This window comes from Osmerus mordax, chromosome 22 (assembly GCF_038355195.1).
Source record: "Osmerus mordax isolate fOsmMor3 chromosome 22, fOsmMor3.pri, whole genome shotgun sequence".
Lineage (NCBI taxonomy): Eukaryota > Metazoa > Chordata > Actinopteri > Osmeriformes > Osmeridae > Osmerus > Osmerus mordax.
In genome coordinates, this window is record NC_090071.1 from 10,652,278 (window position 1) to 10,670,597 (window position 18,320).

The 18,320-nt window shown below is 47.7% G+C and overlaps 1 protein-coding gene across 1 annotated transcript; it reads right to left on the reverse strand.

Annotated features, from left to right (window-relative positions):
- Positions 1-5,277: 5,277 nt before the first annotated feature.
- On the reverse strand, positions 5,278-17,848 carry plcb1 (phospholipase C beta 1). The gene is given in 32 exon segments (XM_067261000.1): positions 5,278-5,445; positions 5,596-5,682; positions 6,673-6,730; positions 7,240-7,329; positions 7,494-7,570; positions 7,778-7,934; positions 8,219-8,447; positions 8,549-8,602; positions 8,910-9,063; positions 9,318-9,430; positions 10,027-10,131; positions 10,241-10,340; positions 10,894-11,058; positions 11,213-11,367; positions 11,792-11,916; positions 12,003-12,087; positions 12,335-12,431; positions 12,632-12,687; positions 12,900-13,089; positions 13,189-13,273; positions 13,354-13,436; positions 13,649-13,806; positions 13,909-14,055; positions 14,138-14,301; positions 14,664-14,764; positions 14,873-14,948; positions 15,050-15,103; positions 15,654-15,733; positions 15,918-16,058; positions 16,809-16,877; positions 17,101-17,178; positions 17,750-17,848. Coding segments are annotated over 32 exon segments (3,600 nt in total).
- Between the last annotated feature and the right edge of the window lie 472 nt (positions 17,849-18,320).

Below are 18,320 nucleotides of genomic sequence, written 5' to 3' on the forward strand. Positions count from 1 at the left end.
CTGGTTCATTCACACTTCTTTGCAAAAGTCTAAACACACCTCTCACTTTAAGACACAATTGTCACCATGATGTCATTCAGAAAACACTGCTGTTTGATAAGTTAACTCAAACCAGTGCAATTCAAACACCCTTAACAACCAATTATCCATGTGTAAGCACTAACAAGCAAATATACTCAACAAGCAATCAGGGGTTTGGAATGAATACAAAGGTAAGCTCATCTGTACTTTGAAATCATGGATGCAAATATGAGGAAGAGGCAGAATGTCAGAATGAGAGGAGGTGGACAAGGGAGAGGAAGAGGCAGAGGAAGAGGAAGAAGAACAACAATCTCAAATGAGATCCGGGCCACACTATGACAGAAATCCCTATGACAGAACAACCTTCTCCAAGCCATGGAAGAAGCTTGTGGGGACATTGCTGTGGAGTCTTGTCAGGGATGGCTCAGGCATTCAAGGGCATTTTCCCTGCTGTTTGGCTGGAGAAAACATTGCCTGTGATGTTGAGGAAAATCTCTGGCCTGACCCTGGTCAGAGATACGATGCTGACCAGAATGAACAGTACTGTAGCGTACTCAAGCCCTGTTACCAAGGTGAAAATGCTTTGTTTATTTCCTTGTTTTCTCAGCCTTTGTTCCCCAAATTACAATTTACAGCAATGAATTTGTGTTCTCGACTAACAGTACTACTATTTGTATACTGTGACCACTACAGTAACAAGAGCTCAAAATGCAATTGCTGTATAATGTAAATAGAAAATAAACAGCCTGTAATAAGGACAATTAAAGTGTTTGTGAGTTTTATGATTTACATCATGTCAAACTGGGTGGAACATATCTAAAATTCAGGGACACATTATATTCAATGGTTCTTGAAAACCTTTTTATAATAGTGTTTTGAATTCCTCCCAGCAGTGGGTAAAGGGTATTCAGAAGGTTGAATTTATTTGAGGGCTTTGTGTGTATTTTGAATGCAAAGTTAGGTTTATACGAAAAATAATATGGTTTTGACTACAGTGTTTGATTTTGGGTCAAAAGTCAAGGGTTTGGCCAAAACAATGTAAGTATGAAGATGTGTGTTTAGAGTTTGGAGAAAACACAGTAAACATTCAAGAAATTAGTCTTAGCAATTGAGAAAAACTGTTACTAAATAAAGGACTGAGGTATTACAGAGATAGAGTGAGTGGCCTACCTACTTCAACCCTTAGATAACCTAATTGATTACATACTTAGTGATCTTGTGGCAAATCCTGCTTACATGCTTCAGCTATACCAGACCAATACCCTGCCTTTCAAAAGATGGGAAAACAACAGGCCAATCAGGGCTTAAGGACGGCAGAAAAGGCATGCTTAGAGGAGCTGAGTGGCTTTCTGTCTAAGCTGAGCGGAGCTGTATCACCTGGCGGGGTCTCTCCCTGCCAAAACCACAAGGAACATCAGACACACCCCCATCACTGCCACGACTCTCTCTCTCTCTCTCTCTCTCTCTCTCTCTCTCTCTCTCTCTCTCTCTCTCTCTCTCTCTCTGGCTCTGTGGCTCTCTCTCTCTCTCTCTCTCTCTCAAGTTGTTGCCTCTCCTCATCTGTTAAGGGCCTACGTCCATGCTTTCTCCTTGGTGGACGGACCCACACTACAGATCGCTAATCTGATTTAGTCTCCTAACAAGTTCTAATGGGTGCATGAGCGGTGCCTGTTCTTTATGATGTGATGGCCCGGTCCCAAAGCCGTCCCTATCCCCTCTTGTCCTGTACCCTCCTCATCTCCCGACCCAGTCCCAAACCAACCACAGAGCCGCCCAACACCTGGACTTTGCCTGGACTTCCGCAGAAAGCTAACTGTTGTCCAAGCTCTTGAACTGATAACAGCGTCTTTCACATTCTATGCTTCATCAAGGTCAAGTGATACAGTAAGAGGATTCAGCTACTTTACATGGTCTGAGGACGTAAGAGACAGTAGTCGCGAATAGGGTATTTCATAACAGATGTAAAACTGATGATTAGACTAAATATTTATTAATGACGTTGGCGACCCCCACTGCCAATCCAGCTGCAGACGTACTTCTGTTTATGGAAAAATTCTTCTGCTGTGTTTGCACTCTGTATGACTGTGTAATGTTTAGCTGTCCACTGAATTGGAAACGATGCATCAACAGAAAATCGGACTTTCTCTGTTTTAAAGGTTTTCTCAAATGGCACCCAAACACTCCTGAGCTATCACTGCTCTCCTCTGAGCCCGGGGAATTTGCACGCATGTGATTTATGACTGGGAATCTACAAATGTTCCAGTCTCAGCAACAACACTCGGTCCGTTCAAAAAGGGTTCCTACTGCCCACAAAGTAATACCATCCTTCTCAAAAGACACACGAGACACCAGAAATAGAAATCCTTGAAAACATGTATTGAAATCTATAGAGATGGACGAAGCTTCGAGTGTGTCACAGGTGGCCCCCACATCTGTCAGACACCTGCCAAGACAGAGGGAATCCCCCCCCCCCCCCCGGCCCTCCTGAGGACACAACCTGGCCCCCGACATGACCACTGGTGGGCTGACGGGTCAACACTTCCGTCACATACTCTGGAAGCACTTTCTGCATTCGTGGAGAGTGAGAAACGCATCAAGGTTTGGTGTATTGTCGATGTACAGGAGGATCACCTTTACACTCTGACTGTAAATGAACTGCTGTGACCCAGTTTCAGGTCGGCTCTCTGTGGCTGAGGATCTGAGACGGATGCTCTGTCGGGTCATCTGTGCCCGGAGTCTGTTGCCTGTTGAGTGTGTTCCAGCCAGATCTTTGCACTGATAGCTGTAATCTGGAGTCTTGTGCCTCTCCTTAAGGGCACTGTTGGTTCTGAAATGTGTGTGTGTGTGTGTGTTTGTTTGTAAGTGCGCTTGTATGTGTGTGTGTGTGTGTGTGTGTTGGGTCAAAGAAGCTCACCTTAGGAAGGTCTTATAGTGAATGTAGAAGACAGCAAGAGAAAAAGCGAAGAAAAGTTCAGTTTACTGGTTCACAAAAAGGAAAAGGTCCGGCCTTGATCAACAAAACAAGTAGCAGTTGGGTGCACCGAGGGAGGCTGTGCAATGCATCGATCACCCTGCTCACCCTGTGCCGCGGCTGCTACTGTCACTGTGCCTATTTTAGAAATTAGATCAATGTAATGGAATCAATTCAAGGGAGGTTTCAAAGTATACCCCCCCCCCCCCCCCACCTCCCCAAATAATTAGTGATACAAAGTGTTCCACCCTCCAGCTCTTTCCTATCTGATGCTGACCCACTTTAGCTGCAGTTTCCCAGAGAAGAACTATGTTTGTGTGCAAGTTTAGAAGCTTCGGGGGGGTGTCGCGGACTAACAAGGTGTCACGCTTTTTCGGTGAGGTGGAGAGGGTGGGTCATATGACCCAGGACTGACATTCGGTGTTTCACAATAAAAGTCATTGATCAACATCTTCTTCTGCTTTTCTCTCAAGCATTTACATAACTCTTACACCATGGCATCCCAACAGTTTTGACAAGTTATGAATCATCGCCATCAAGAAATATGTTTCAAAGGATGTCATATTGTACTTGAGATCATGTTTATGTTGTACCGTGCCTGGTTACAATGAGCATCACTGCACATCTGTGGTTTACAGATAATGCCAAACCCAACCCTTATGTTGTCCTATTGAATCAACAATCTACGGACTAATTCTTCTATGGCAAACATGTATTTTCACATTAATTATTACAAGATGTGTAACACCATAAATCCACTCGCACTGTAGAAAACAATACTGCGAATACAAATCTAAAATGTTAAATAAATTATAGCATTTTCTTTTAGCCAATTATAACCTCTAGCCAATCCTCACTTATGTAATCGTGGCCCTTGGAGTCCATCTAGTGAATTTACAAGGCATTACATCCATACGTTACAAACATTGCAAACTCTCCCATACATTCAGAGGGATTGGTGTTCATAACCGATTTGCATTAGGTCACTATGAACAGGTTAAAATCTATGGCAAAAACATGTCAAATATTCTGAGACCTGCTGCAAATCAAGCAGTCTGCATTAGAGCTGTGGAATGGCATGGTCATGGTCAACTCTCCACTAGAGCAGAGCTATGGATGGATACTGTGTTGAACAGTTGTATATATGAGGTATGTAGCGAGATAAAAACGATAGAAAGGCATTTTGGATGCCATTTAGACGGGGGGAGACTCTAGATCTTTATTAAAGGTGTATGACACATTATATAGAGCACATCTAGAACATATTTCTGGAATTTGTTGATAAAATACAACATGTGACAATAACACACCATATAATACAAATCTCATACAGCAAAGAACAAATAGTGTTTCATCAAAAACATGGGTTGAATTTGTGTTATAATTAGCATCGAAAGATGAGGTAGTCAGTAAGTGTTTGTTTGTGCAGGTGTGTGCGTGTGTATGTGCAAGTGTGCGTGTGTGCATGTTTTACCATGTTAGGCCTATTCAAAAATACATTCAGTAACCCATTACCTTTTTCTTATGAAATAACATGCAATTACTGGCTAACAACATAACTCTCCATATGGCCTGTAAAGAAATGTAATGTAATTTAAATAGTTTTGAAATAAAAATCAATAGTTAAAAGATGAATACTGCATACATTGTATTACACAGAAAGAGTGTAATATCAGAAACATTTCTCAAAACATTTTTACATACACATCAGTGGGATTTGTGAAGAATACCCATAGAATGGTAAATGACATAATATTCAACATGTTTTGAAACAAGAAAATAAAAGCAAAACATTATTATCATGCATTTCTGCTAATTATATTTACAAGCAATATTTGAGAACAATTCAAGTCATTTTTGGAAGCTGTTTGTAGATTCAAAACTCATTCCAAGCATAAACAAATAATACATTTACTTCAGTCTTCAAATTTAGGAGAAAGCAAATAAAAAATAAAAGGTAATACTACAAGAGTGGTAAAAACAAGATGACTGTATTCAATCAGACTGTGGTTAGTGGCCTTAACCTATGGCTGAAGTCATGCTCATGCAGTCCACTGGCACAACTAGCACTGTGCTGATGAGGTCATCAGAAAGAGACAGGGCTCACTAAAGACTTGGAGCAGAAAAACAATCAAACAGGAGAGACGAGTTGGGCAACTAACAGTCATTTACAGTAAGGAAGAAAAATGGGAATATCTCCCTCCATCCCTCTCCACACACACACACACACACACAAACACATTCTCTCTCACACACACACACACACCTCCCTCTTTATCTCTTCTTCACTCCCTTCGTTCCTCCTCCTCCTCAGACAGGACATCATGTGGGGTGGAGGGGCGGGGCATAGCTGGACCTCTGACATCAGGTTTCCTGTCCTGCAGGAAGTCCTGAATCTCACCTGGCAACTGCCGGAACTTCTCCTGATACTCTGCCTCCACCTGCCCCTGGAGCTGATGGAAACCAGACAGTTGGCGGTTGGTAGTTTGCTTGTGTCAGATGAGAGAAACTGCAGGATTTGCTTGTTTTCCACAAATGGGCTAACAGACTAACAGGGCTAATTGACTTTAGAATCGTCAATAAAAAGCTAAATATTTTGTTACCTTTGGTTTTTCGTCCAGAATCTTTTGTTGAATGTCTTTCTGTTGCTCTAGCAACCTCTCCTGACGTCTGGCCTGAGCCTCCTCTAGCTGTTAAACATGTAGACCACAGTTAGAGATGCACCCCACAGTTACAGATGCACCCCACAGTTACAGATGTACCCCACAGTTACAGACGTACCCCACAGTTAAAGATGTTCCCCACAGTTAGAGATGCACCACACAGTTAGAGATGTATCACACATTTAGACAGTGTTGTGCACGTTCATACCTCTCATGAACCAGTTCAAAGTTCAGTTCATACAAGTAAATATGAATCGTTCACAGTTCACCATTTAAATTCTGAACTAGTTCATAGTTCAGTTCATTTCATGGTTTTAAGGTGTGTGTTTACTGTGTGTAAAAATCCCGCAAAAAATAATGTGCATCAGATCAGATGTAGTCGCTGAGTCTGCGTCTCTGCTTTCACTTGCCATTTTTACGAGACGGAGAGCTGTTGTCTTGGAATACGTTGCTTGTTTGGTCTACGTGTGTACGATGAATCATGGGTAACGTAGTGCGAATTCGAGTTAGTTGGTTTAGGTTAGGCTACATAGCGAACATTTTACGGGCACTTAGCAACGACATGGTGCAAGCATTCGATTTTGACAGCGTCTCTCCTCAGGAGAAGGAAAACATTCCGTAACGTTTTAGCTAGACCTCAAATAATATGAACGTGTTTACCGTTCAAATTCATTATTTGTCATTAAGTTGCGTTCAGTTCATCGTTTTCATAAAAATCAACGTGTTCAATGAACGCGTTCTTTTGAACTCGTTCATGCACAACACTGCAGTTAGAGATGTAACCTTCATGCAACCCTTAATAGGCTATATAACATCTGCTTATTTTAAATATTATAATCTACTATTATATAATGCATTTATTCAAAAATACTATGAGAAAAAAAACATGTCCACTACAATATTATTTTTCCTCCAGTTGTGGGCGATGTTTGGTCTTTTCAGTAACAGGCAGCAGTACCACTCATCAGTGTTGCTCCAAATAAACAGGTCCTGTTGACCTCTGACCCTCCTTCTTACCCGTTTGATGTTCTGCACCACCTCATTCACATACGACCTGTTGATTTCCAGCTTCTCCCTGGGAAAGGATTATGGTTAGGAAGGTTACTGAAAGCAGTAAGATCTAAGAACACATGCTATCGAACACCCACATTAGCATTGCAAAGCTGCAAACAATTTCACTTGCACACAAGATACTTGTTTTACTCTTTTACTTCTGTTGTTTGTGTGTTGCGTTATTTGTACTTAGTGGCACTCTGTGGCACTGTTGAAAAAGCTGCTGCAAAGCAAGTATTTTATTGTTGATTTGATTGAAGTTTTCCTGTCATCTATGCATTTGACAAATAATCGTTTTGTCTGCCATGTCATGTATATTCGGGTTTTGTGTGTATTTTGTCTCGTGTGTCACGTTCTATGTACTTATTTCTGCTTCGTTTCCACTGTACAGCTCTTTGGTTTCCACTTGTTGTTTTCAAAGGTGCCATTCAAATTAATACAATCGATTGATTGAATCAACTTTGACTTGATTAGACATCTGCACTCAAGTGTACAAAAAACTAAACATCAAAATCAAAATCCAGGTCTTACTCATCAGCCAGATGCTTCTCTTTTGACTTGGTTTCATTAATCTTCTCCTGTCTCCTCTTGTCCATCTTCCTCTTCAGCTCCTTCTTCTCTCTGAAACAAGAGAGACACATTGACACACTCTACCTAGACACAATCTAGAACCCTGACACACTCTAGAAGGCCGGCAGTTTAGGACACTGACGCACTCTAGAACACGCTAACACATTCTAGGGTCACCACAACTCTGACCTTTCTGACTGTGTCATCAGGCTTACTTGTCACAGAAGTCTTTCAGCTTCTTCATCTGGTTGCTGTGGCTCTCCTCTGCTAAAGCACTCAGTCTCTCCACCAGCTACAACACATACTACAGGTCAGACTCAGAGATATTATCTGTTCAAATATATACTGTTCCTTGGCGCTAAACACTGAAATGCTGTTCTGATCTTAATGATCTACTTAATGATCTGCTGTGCTCACGATATGTCGCTTTGGATAAAAGATTCTGTCAAATGACAAACTGGAAGGTAAATATGCTACCTGTGTGTGTGTTGGGGGGTACCTGTTTGATGTGCTCTCGTTTGAGGTACTTCTGGCTGTAGTACTGCTCCTGCCTCAGAGACAGCAGCTGCTGGTGCTGCTGTTCTCGCAGCTCCTGCAGACGAGCCTCGCCATCTTGTTCCAACTGCTGCAGCTCACACTCCTGCCCTGGAGACGCGCTGCTGGAACACACACACACACCCACACACACAGCCAAAGCCACACACACACACAAACGCCCACACAAATACACAACCGCACACACATAACCACATACACACCACCATACACACACAACCACACACACAAACACACACAAAACACACATACACAGCCACATACACACAACCCCACACACACAACCGCACACACACATGCACAATCCCACACGAAACCCAACACAGGTCACACAGTGCTCCAAAAATATACATACACACCACATACACCAGTTCATCATGTGTACCGTACCTACCTTTTCTTACCGTCGCGCTTGGCAGCTTTCATCATCGCATTGCGTCTGCGGTTGTGGTCATGCTGGGCCTGACCGTATCTGACCACATGTTCCTTCACCATGTCTGCGGCCTTCTTCTGGTGTTTCTTCACCAGATCTTTCATCTCCTTGTACTGCCTCTTCTGGTCCCGAAGGTACACCTTGCTCTGCCTCAAGTCTTCGAGGCCAGCAATCTCCACCTCTGGGAGAGAAGACCACTGCATGACCACAGTCTGCCCACACACCACAGAGTAACCACACTACGACCAGATCCATGACCACAGCGTGAGGAAGTAGGCTGACCTATCAGAACGCTCTGCACCATGTCCTCGTTCTTGGAAGCTGGCTTGGATGATTCTGGAACAGCAGAACATCAGGATGTAGCAAAAACAACATCAAGACCACCATCAGTTGATCTAGACCTGGTTCTAAGGGGACTAGTCCCAGTGGACCTGGTCCTAAGAGGGCTAGTCCCAGTGGCTCTGGTGCTAAGAGGGCTAGTCCCAGTGGACCTGGTCCTAAGAGGGCTAGTCCCAGTGGCTCTGGTGCTAAGAGGGCTAGTCCCAGTGGACCTGGTCCTAAGAGGGCTAGTCCCAGTGGCTATGGTGCTAAGAGGGCTAGTACCAGGGGGTCTATGCAAGAGGTCTATGTATGAGTCCTGTACCGGTGGCTGGAGGCTGCTGAGTGGGCATGGCCGTCCTGGGTGAAGGGCTCGGGGCAGGGGTGAGTGCAGGCACTGAGGGGGCAGGGCTGAGGCCGTTCTCCAGCAGAGCAGGTCTGGGATCAGCCTTCACATCAGACGTCAGGTCAGCTGTGTCCTGATAGGAGAGGGAGGACTTGTGTGAAAACAAGGGAACATTTGTGTACAACGTAAGGTGCATTGTTGTTGTGGTGTTGTCGAGACCGGACTTGACACCGCCCCTCCATCTCCATACCAGGATCCTCCATTACAGATACTGATGACTCCCCCCCCCCTCCCCCCACCTCACCTCTGCGGGGGTCTCCTCCCCCCCCCCCCCCTCCCCCCACCTCACCTCTGCGGGGGTCTCCTCCCCCCCTCCCCCCACCTCACCTCTGCGGGGGTCTCCTCCTCTCCATCCTCCAAGGTGAGAGCTGCCAGCTGTTTGGACCTCTGCTCCAGCAGGTTCACATATCTGATGGGGTTGGACAGTGCCTCGATCACGTCTACAAAACAGACACTCTCCATTAGGATCAGGAGCAACCCCTGTTCACCAAACCACCAGCCCTCCTCTACCCCAAACCCCAACCACCAGCCCTCCTCTACCCCAAACCCCAACCACCAGCCCTCCTCTACCCCAAACCCCAACCACCAGCCTTCCTCTACCCCAAACCCCAACCACCAGCCTTCCTCTACCCCAAACCCCAACCACCAGCCCTCCTCTACCCCAAACCCCAACCACCAGCCCTCCTCTACCCCAAACCCCAACCACCAGCCCTCCTCTACCCCAAAGCCCAACCACTAGCCCTCCTCTACCCCAAACCCCAACCACCAGCCCTCCTCTATCCCAACCACCAGCCCTCCTCTACCCCAAACCCCAACCACCAGCCCTCCTCTACCCCAAACCCCAACCACCAGCCCTCCTCTATCCCAAAGCCCAACCACTAGCCCTCCTCTACCCCAAACCCCAACCACCAGCCCTCCTCTATCCCAACCCCCAGCCCCCCAGCTCCAAACATCAGCCCCCCAGCCCCAACCACCAGTTTCCCAACCCTAGTCCGAGTTCTTACAGTTCAATCGTGTTTTCTATGGACCAGCTGACCTGCAAAGGTGTCAGGAACATAGTCCTTTACTTCTATGTAGACGAAGACAGCAGGTAGAATCAAGGACTGGTTCTTCTCGTTCCTGAGACCTATGTAGCGATAACCTGGACAGTCCCAACATGGTTACTGCAGCTAGAACAGACTGTTTCGAGTACAGAATGACAGGTCGAGCTCATTTCAGTGTAGCCCGAAGCAGGGTTGAACAGCACTCACCTGGTCGGATCGCAGACACTGGTATGATGCGGTGGCCGATGAACTTTCCTCCTTCTTCAAAAGCAGCGATTCTCAGAGAGGCCAACGTAGGAAGAACAACCTGTTGAAGGGCATAGAACAGATCTGGTCAACTACAACACAGACCTGATCCACTAGAACACAGATCGGGTGTCCTAGAAAACACCTGGTCTACTAGAACACGGACCTACCGTACTAGAACACGCCAGTTCTACTAGAACACAGACCTACCGTACTATAACACGCCAGTTCTACTACAACACAGACCTACCGTACTAGAACACGCCAGTTCTACTACAACACAGACCTACCGTACTAGAACACGCCAGTTCTACTAGAACACAGACCTACCGTACTATAACACGCCAGTTCTACTACAACACAGATCTACCGTACTAGAACACGCCAGTTCTACTAGAACACAGACCTACCGTACTAGAACACGCCAGTTCTACGAGAACACAGACCTACCGTACTAAAACACGCCAGTTCTACTACAACACAGACCTACCGTACTAGAACACCCCTGGTCTACTGGAACACAGACCTGATCTACCAGAACCCAGATTTGGTGCCCTAGGACACAGACCCGGCATGCTAAAGACCTGCTACAACTATAAAATGCATGACGACACCTTCTTGAAGATGATGGGTTCCTCGTCCCAGACAGGGTTGATTGCATTGTTCTGGGAGGTCTTGGTCTTCAGAGCCTTCCTCCTTGTGTCAACTGGCAGACCGAACATGTCAATCTCCACATACACCCCCACCTTCTTATCACTGAGGAACTGGCCAGAGATGATCTGTGGGAGAGTGATGTTAGAGCAGGAGATCCATCCATGGAGAGGAGGATGTAGTTAGAAGTTAACCGAAAGCTGGGGGGGGGAGGGTTTAGGGTGGGTGTTAGGGTGGGTGTTAGGGTGGGTGTTAGGGTGGGTGTTAGGGTGAACTTCTAACCTTAACAGAGAGTGTGTTGGCCACAATGCCGTCCACAGTGTTTTCTGTGAACGGGTCAAAGTGTTTGTCTGGTCGTCTCATAAACTCTGGCTTCAGTCTGTAGCCACTCTTCCCATTGTACTCATACATGCCTAAGTTTAACTGCATAGACAAGTCTGGGAGACAGGGAGGGAGAGAGGAAGAGGAAAAAGTTGGTTTTTACACAGGGAATTAAAAGAGATGAATTACATATTACATAGTAGGGTAAAGAGGTTAGGACTGGTGACAGGTTAGGATTATGCTAGGAGTAAGTTAGTATAATCAGGTAAGGAAGGTCAGGATACTAACTCACTAATAGTTAGATAGCTCAGGGGTCAGGCTACTAACTCACCTGCAGTTGGATAGGTCAGGGGTCAAAGTTCAGGGTTCTAACTCCCCTGTAGTTAGGTTGATCAGAGTACCAACTCACCTGTATTTGATAGGTCAGGTGTCAAGGTACTAACTCACTTATCGTTTGGAAGTTCAGGGAACAAACTCACCTACAGTTGAGTAGGTCAGGGGTCAGGTGGGGGGGGGGGGGGGGTCAGGACACTAACTCACCTATAGTCTGGAAGTTGAGAGCTACCAGCTGACAGCCTGCGTTCCAGAAGAGCTGAGGCATGTAGTTGGAGGAGTCCACCCTGGTGCCCTTGGGGTAGATCCGGCTCAGCTGCAGCTTGTTGTATCTGGGTTCATGTTGAGGAGGAGCCCACTCCATCACCACGCTCTCCAACACTAATACTGTCAATGCTACGGTATACTGGGAGGATACTCCACAAACTCCACTGGGGACTTGGTCAGCAGCTCCACGGCTTTGGTTTCCACAAAGGAGGACATCTGGAAGCTACGGTCCACCTCTAGAACAAGCAGAGACACTCAGAGACCATCCCTCACACACAAGCTCTGGAGAGGTTGAGGTGGGAAGTTTGGGCTATATCCTGCACATTTAGGGCTGAGGTTAGGATCAGTCTCATGGATGTTTTAAAGATAAGGTGACTTGAGAGTCCTCGTGGTTACAAATCAAGGTAGAAGGGTGTGTGTGTGTGTGTGTGTGTGTGTGTGTGCGTGTGTGTGTGTGAGAGAGAGACACAAACAACGGTTTACTTTTGGAAGCCTCAAAGGAGTTAAACTTGGTGGGCTGGATATAGTTGACCAGAGTGGACATTTCCTCGGCAGCTACAGCCTCTCTCTCTGCAGATCCCTGGAGGAAACAACGACACATTACACCATCCCAGCCTCCAGCTGCTTCTGGCTGCCATGCAAACATAACTTCCAGTAACTCATTTTAAACAGACGCTAACCTACAGTTTGACTGTTTTTGCATTTCAAACGGCTGCGTCTTTCTCTGTTTGCTAATCCAGCTTGGGTGACAGCCTATGCCACGAGGCACCTCCCTCTCACCTTCTTGCAGTCATCATCGTCATCGTCGTCATCTTCATCACTCTCCGCTTCCATTTCTCCTGAGGATCAAGGAATCAAGTTGGGTCAGGGTTAGGGTCAGAGTTGGGTTAGGGTCAGGGTTGGGTTAGGATTGGTTTAGGGTCACAGTTGGGTTAGGGTCGGTTGGGTTAGAGTTGGGTTAGGGTCAGAGTAGGGTTGCGGTCAGAGTCAGGTCCGGGTTAAGTTGATATAAACCAGTCAACAGACACTGATATTAGATCAGCCCTACCAGCAGGATTGTTGCTGAGAGACTCAAAGCCATCTGTTTGATTGGATGATGGATCAGCACTTTGATTGGCCGGTTGTTCTGTCAGTCGTTTGTTACCCTGGGCTACAGAGGGTTTGTGGGATTTCTTGTTCTTGATGAGAATCTTCCCCATTAGTTCCTGAGGACTGGGGAGAGGCACTCCAGACTCGATCTGCACACACACACAATATTACATTCAGAGAGCTATATTTGTGTGTGTCCAAGCATGTGTCTAAGTGTATGTGTGTGTGTGTGTGTGTGTGGTGCTTACTGGGTATTTCTCCAGGGGGTCAGTAAGTAAAGCATCTCCGAAGATGGACCTGCAGTACTCTGCCATCTTGGCCTGTTGCTTGAGCCTGTGGAACGGTTCATTCAAGGGTCAGGCTTCAGTCGGTCTCATGTTTGTTTGAAAGGTGAGAGGTTAAAGGTGACTTACGAGTCAACGTGGTTCTCAAAGGACAGGATGACAGGGAAGGGGGAGGTCTTGAAGGCACACTCAGCAATGGCCTCTATCACTTCCTGGTTTAGAAACAGGGAAGAGTTCAATAAGACAAGGGATGTGTGTGCTTGTGTATGTGTGCGTCTGTGCTTGTGTATGTGTGTGTGAGTGTTTCTGTATGTGTGTATGTGTGCTTGTGGACGTGTGTGCATGTGTGTGTGTGTATATGTGTGTGCATGTGTGTCCATGCAGGTGTGCGTGTGTGTGTGTGCGTGCGTGCGTGCATGAGCACCTTAAAGCAGATTTCTGAGGTCATGGTGAAGCCATGAGTGATGACAGGCTCCTCCTCTGCGGTGCGTCCCTTCCAGCAGTCCAGCTCCACACAGCGACAGCCAGCCAGCATCACCTGGCGATACATCTCCACAGAGGAGCTACCTGCTAACTGACCAGCTGAGGACACACACAAACTGGGCTCACACACTCATCTCCGCCTATGTGTGTGTGTGTGTACGTTGTGTGCTTGCATGTGTGTGCGTGTCTGTGTGTGTGTACCTGTGAGGTAGGTGTTGTGTGAAGAGTTGATGAAGTAGTGAGACAAGGGGAAGCTCATGTCTTCGCTCTGGTCCAGCTTCTCTGGAGGGATGACACCATTCTCGTTGCTGATGAGGTACCTGCTGAAGCCCTCCACAGAGATCTCACCTACAACACACACACACACACAATTAAACTGAATCACAATCTGCTTCATGTCGCCTGTGTGTGTGTGTGTGTGTGTCCAGACCTTTACTCAGCAGGTGGTGGTCAGGTTCGTATCTCTCCATCAGGGTCTGGGTCTGGGAGGGCCTCAGGGGGGGGTACAGGATCTCATTCAGCCGGGGGTCTCTCTGTTTGTTGTTGATCACCTCAGTCATCTGGTCTACTGTCATGTAGCTGCCCTGGGCACCTCTGGAGGAGGGAGGGACGCCATTACCGGAGAGAGCGATGGAGAGGGAGGTGGGGGGAGGGGAGAGATGGAGAAGAGTAGTGGGTGGAGAGGGGATGGAGTGGGGATCGGGGAAAAGTGAGAGAGATGGAGAGAGAAAGACAGAGAGAGAGAGAGAGAGAGAGAGAGAGAGAGAGAGAGAGAGAGAGAGAGAGAGAGAGAGAGAGAGAGAGAGAGAGAGAGAGAGAGAGAGAGAGAGAGAGAGAGAGACAGAGAGAGAGACAGAGAGAGAGAGAGAGAGAGAGAGAGAGAGAGAGAGAGAGAGAGAGAGAGAGAGAGAGAGAGAGAGAGAGAGAGAGAGAGAGAGGGTATAGGTCAAACTTACTGCAGACTGAAGACCTGGCTGAGTTCCGGACGAGGACAGATGTTGGCCAGGAAGGTTCTATACACTTCCGGAGTAAAGTCTTCCACATGAATGGAGTCTCCCTGCACAAGCACATTTTGATTCACATTAGTACTGTGTATGATTGTGTGGATGTGTGTGTGTGTTTGTGTGTGTTTGTGTGTGTGTGCGCCCGTGCAAGTGTGTGTTACCCTTCCAGATGGAAGTTGGCAGCTCTCCAGGGCAGTCTCCACCCTCTTCCTGTCAGCTGAGAACATTCGCAGCATGCTGGGTAAACAACGGGAACCAATCACATCACACGCTCTAAAATATTGAGCCAATCACATCACACACTGCAGAGTAAAGAGCCAATCGATCAAGTCACTCACTTCTTGACTGGGATCCGCCCCTCAGTGCTTTGCTGCAGGGTCAGCTTGGTGTAGCTGGGACAGAGAGACAGGCCTCAGAACACAAGAGCTGACAAGACACCTGTTACACTGCACTCATCTCTGTGTTAGAACTGTTGAGTGACCGTGTGTTAAGGTTTCCGGCTAGCTCTGTGTTCAGTGTGTTAGGGGCTAGCTGTGTGTTCAGTGTGTTAGGGGCTAGCTGTGTGTTCAGTGTGTTAGGGACTAGCTCTGTGTTCAGTGTGTTAGGGGCTAGCTCTGTGTTCAGTGTGTTAGGGGCTAGCTCTGTGTTCAGTGTGTTAGGGTCTAGCTCTGTGTTCAGTGTGTTAGGGACTAGCTCTGTGTTTAGTGTGTTAGGGTCTAGCTCTGTGTTCAGTGTGTTAGGGTCTAGCTCTGTGTTCAGTGTGTTAGGGGCTAGCTGTGTGTTCAGTGTGTTAGGGGCTAGCTCTGTGTTGAGTGTGTTAGGGGCTAGCTCTGTGTTCAGTGTGTTAGGGGCTAGCTGTGTGTTCAGTGTGTTAGGGGCTAGCTCTGTGTTCAGTGTGTTAGGGGCTAGCTGTGTGTTCAGTGTGTCACTAGGCAGACTCACGCTTTCTCCAGGCTGGCCTCTCTGTTCAGGTTGTGGCTCAGAAGGTTTGATGCCAGAGAAAACAGATGCTCCGCCCACTCCTTCACACACAACACACAGTAGAAGACATCTCTGTGTATGTGGAATCAGGAGGTGTGTGTACATGTGTACATGTAAATATGTGTGTATTTGTGTGTGCACGTGTAGATGCTTGTGTGTAAATATTTGTCTATGATTGTGTTTGTTTCAGCGTGTGCGTACAAATTTGTGTGTGTGTGTGTGTACCGTGGCATCCTCTTCCTGCAGAGCCATGAAGGACAGGTACGTGCTGTTGACCATGTCTGGTCCAGTCACCACGGTCAACATGCGGTTCTCTATTCGACCAGCCAGGTTGCCTACATCCAACAGCTCCCTCAGTTTAGCCTCCTGAGAGGAGGGGGAGGAGGTGGAAGGGGAGAAAGAGGGGATGGGGTAGGAGAAGGAGGAGAGGGGAAAGAGGGAAGGGGAGTTAGAGGGGGGGTGAGGGGAGGGGAGGGGAGGGGGGGAGGGAGGGAGGGAGGGAGGGAGGGAGGGAGGGAGGGAGGGAGGGAGGGAGGGAGGGAGGGAGGGAGGGAGGGAGGGAGGGGAGGATATGGAAGGGGAGGAGATGGAGGGGGAGACAGAGGGGATGGGGGAGGAAAAGGAGGAGAGGGGAAAGGGGAGGTAGAGGGGTGGTGAGTGGAGTGGAGGGGAGGGAAGGGAGGAGCATTAAAGGAGATAGAAGGAGAAGAGGGGGATGAAAATAGAGAGGAAGGCATGAAGGTTGAATTCCCTTAGCAGCACATCAGTCTGGATAACTCCCCTAGCAACACAGTGAGGTGAACTCCATCTAGTGGCCATGTGCCAGCACGTCAGCTATGGTCTCAGTGGGGGGTCTCCACTCTCCTGGATGGTGGAGTTCTGAATCACAGGTTTCTGAACAGGAAAACCTCGCAGGCTGCGTCAACGTTTCCAGCAGAGATGAAGTCCCGAGAGCAGGGTGACATCATCAACAGTTGTCCATGAGAGAGCTAGGACATCAGAACTATCAACCCACTGACACAACGTTTCGTTCAGGAACCAGTTCAACCACCACTGGGTTCAGGGAGCGGCTGAACCACAGCTGGGCTGGGCTTGGTTGGGGTTCGCAGTAGTTACCTTTGGTGTCTTGGTGCTCTTCCCTGTCCGGACGTCCTTGATGTGGGTTATGTCCAGCAGCTCCGTCTCCTGCCACACACACAGGAGGGGAGAGAAGGGTGGAGGGACATTGAGAGGAACGGAGAGAGAGAGAAAGATGAAGGGATGGGGGAAGGAAAGGGGAGAGAGGTAAAGTAGATGCACTTTAAAGGTTTGTCAGACAGCTACAGTCAGTCTCTCTGAGCATCGTTCAGCCTAGTCGGACGGAATACAGCTCAGTCCAGGGACTTTTGTGTTTGTGTGTGTGTGTTACCTTGTTCTGCTCTGTCCAATACAGGTAGTAACCATGAGGATCCACCTTCATGGTGACAGGAGTCACTGACGACAGATCCTACAGAGAGAAACCAGGTAGGGACTGTAAATCGGAGACACACACAGACACGCACAAACAGATACACACGCACACACAGAGTCAACACACACGCAAACGGCCACACTCTCTTATATTCTGCCTCTGTTTGGAGGTGGAGTATCTTGGCTATACTCAAGGAGAGATTTAAGCCATGCCAGTTACCATAGCAACATGCTAGCACATTTCTCTATTTCACTTCAGTGTGCTTCAGCATACCAGCACACACACTTACACACACACACTTACACACACGCACAATGTAGCGATGCAAACAAAGCACAGACGCACACAGAAAACACACACACACCTGAATAGAAGGTTTGAACAACAGGTGAATAGGCAAGAGAATGGGAGAAGATAAAGGAAAAACAGAGAGGAGAAGAGAAGAGAGGAGAGGAGAGGAGAGGAGAAGAGGAAAGGAGAGAGGAGAGGAGAAGAGAAGAGAGGAGAGGAGAAGAGAGGAGAGGAGAGGAGAAGAGGAGAGGAGAAGAGAGGAGAGGAGAAAAGAAGAGAGGAGAAAAGAAGAGGAGAAGAGAGGAGTCATACTCACGTCGTCCCATTTCATAAAGCTGGTTCCTGTGCTCAGTGTGGGGGGGACGGTGGGGGGCTTAAGCAGCAGAGCGTGGACCCCGGGCTGAGCGCCTGCCATGGACACACACACTCACACACACACACTCTTCCAAACCGACTCAACCTGCTCGCCACGCTTTCTCTCCCACTTTCTCCCCCCTTGTCTTTCCCTGTCCTCTCCTGTTCCTCTCCTCCTTGTCCTCCCCGCTAGTCCTCTCCTCTCCTGCTCTGGAGGCACGGCAGTGTGAGCTGCGGCTGCTCGCCCCGGTCTGATCGCTACTGACACACGCCGAGACGGAGACAGATGCGCACAGGGTGGGAGGCGGTGCACGTGTGAGCGTGTGCGGATGTGTGTGTGTGTGTGTGTGCGCGCGCGCGACGCGTCTGTGTGAAGCTGCCTCCACAGACTGACTCATCTCGGACATGCGCACTGTACCAGCGCCCTCTAGCGCTTCCCACGCACACACACACACACACACGCACGCGCACACAAGCACACACACAGAGAGAGAGAGAGAGAGAGAGAGAGAGAGAGAGAGAGAGAGAGAGGG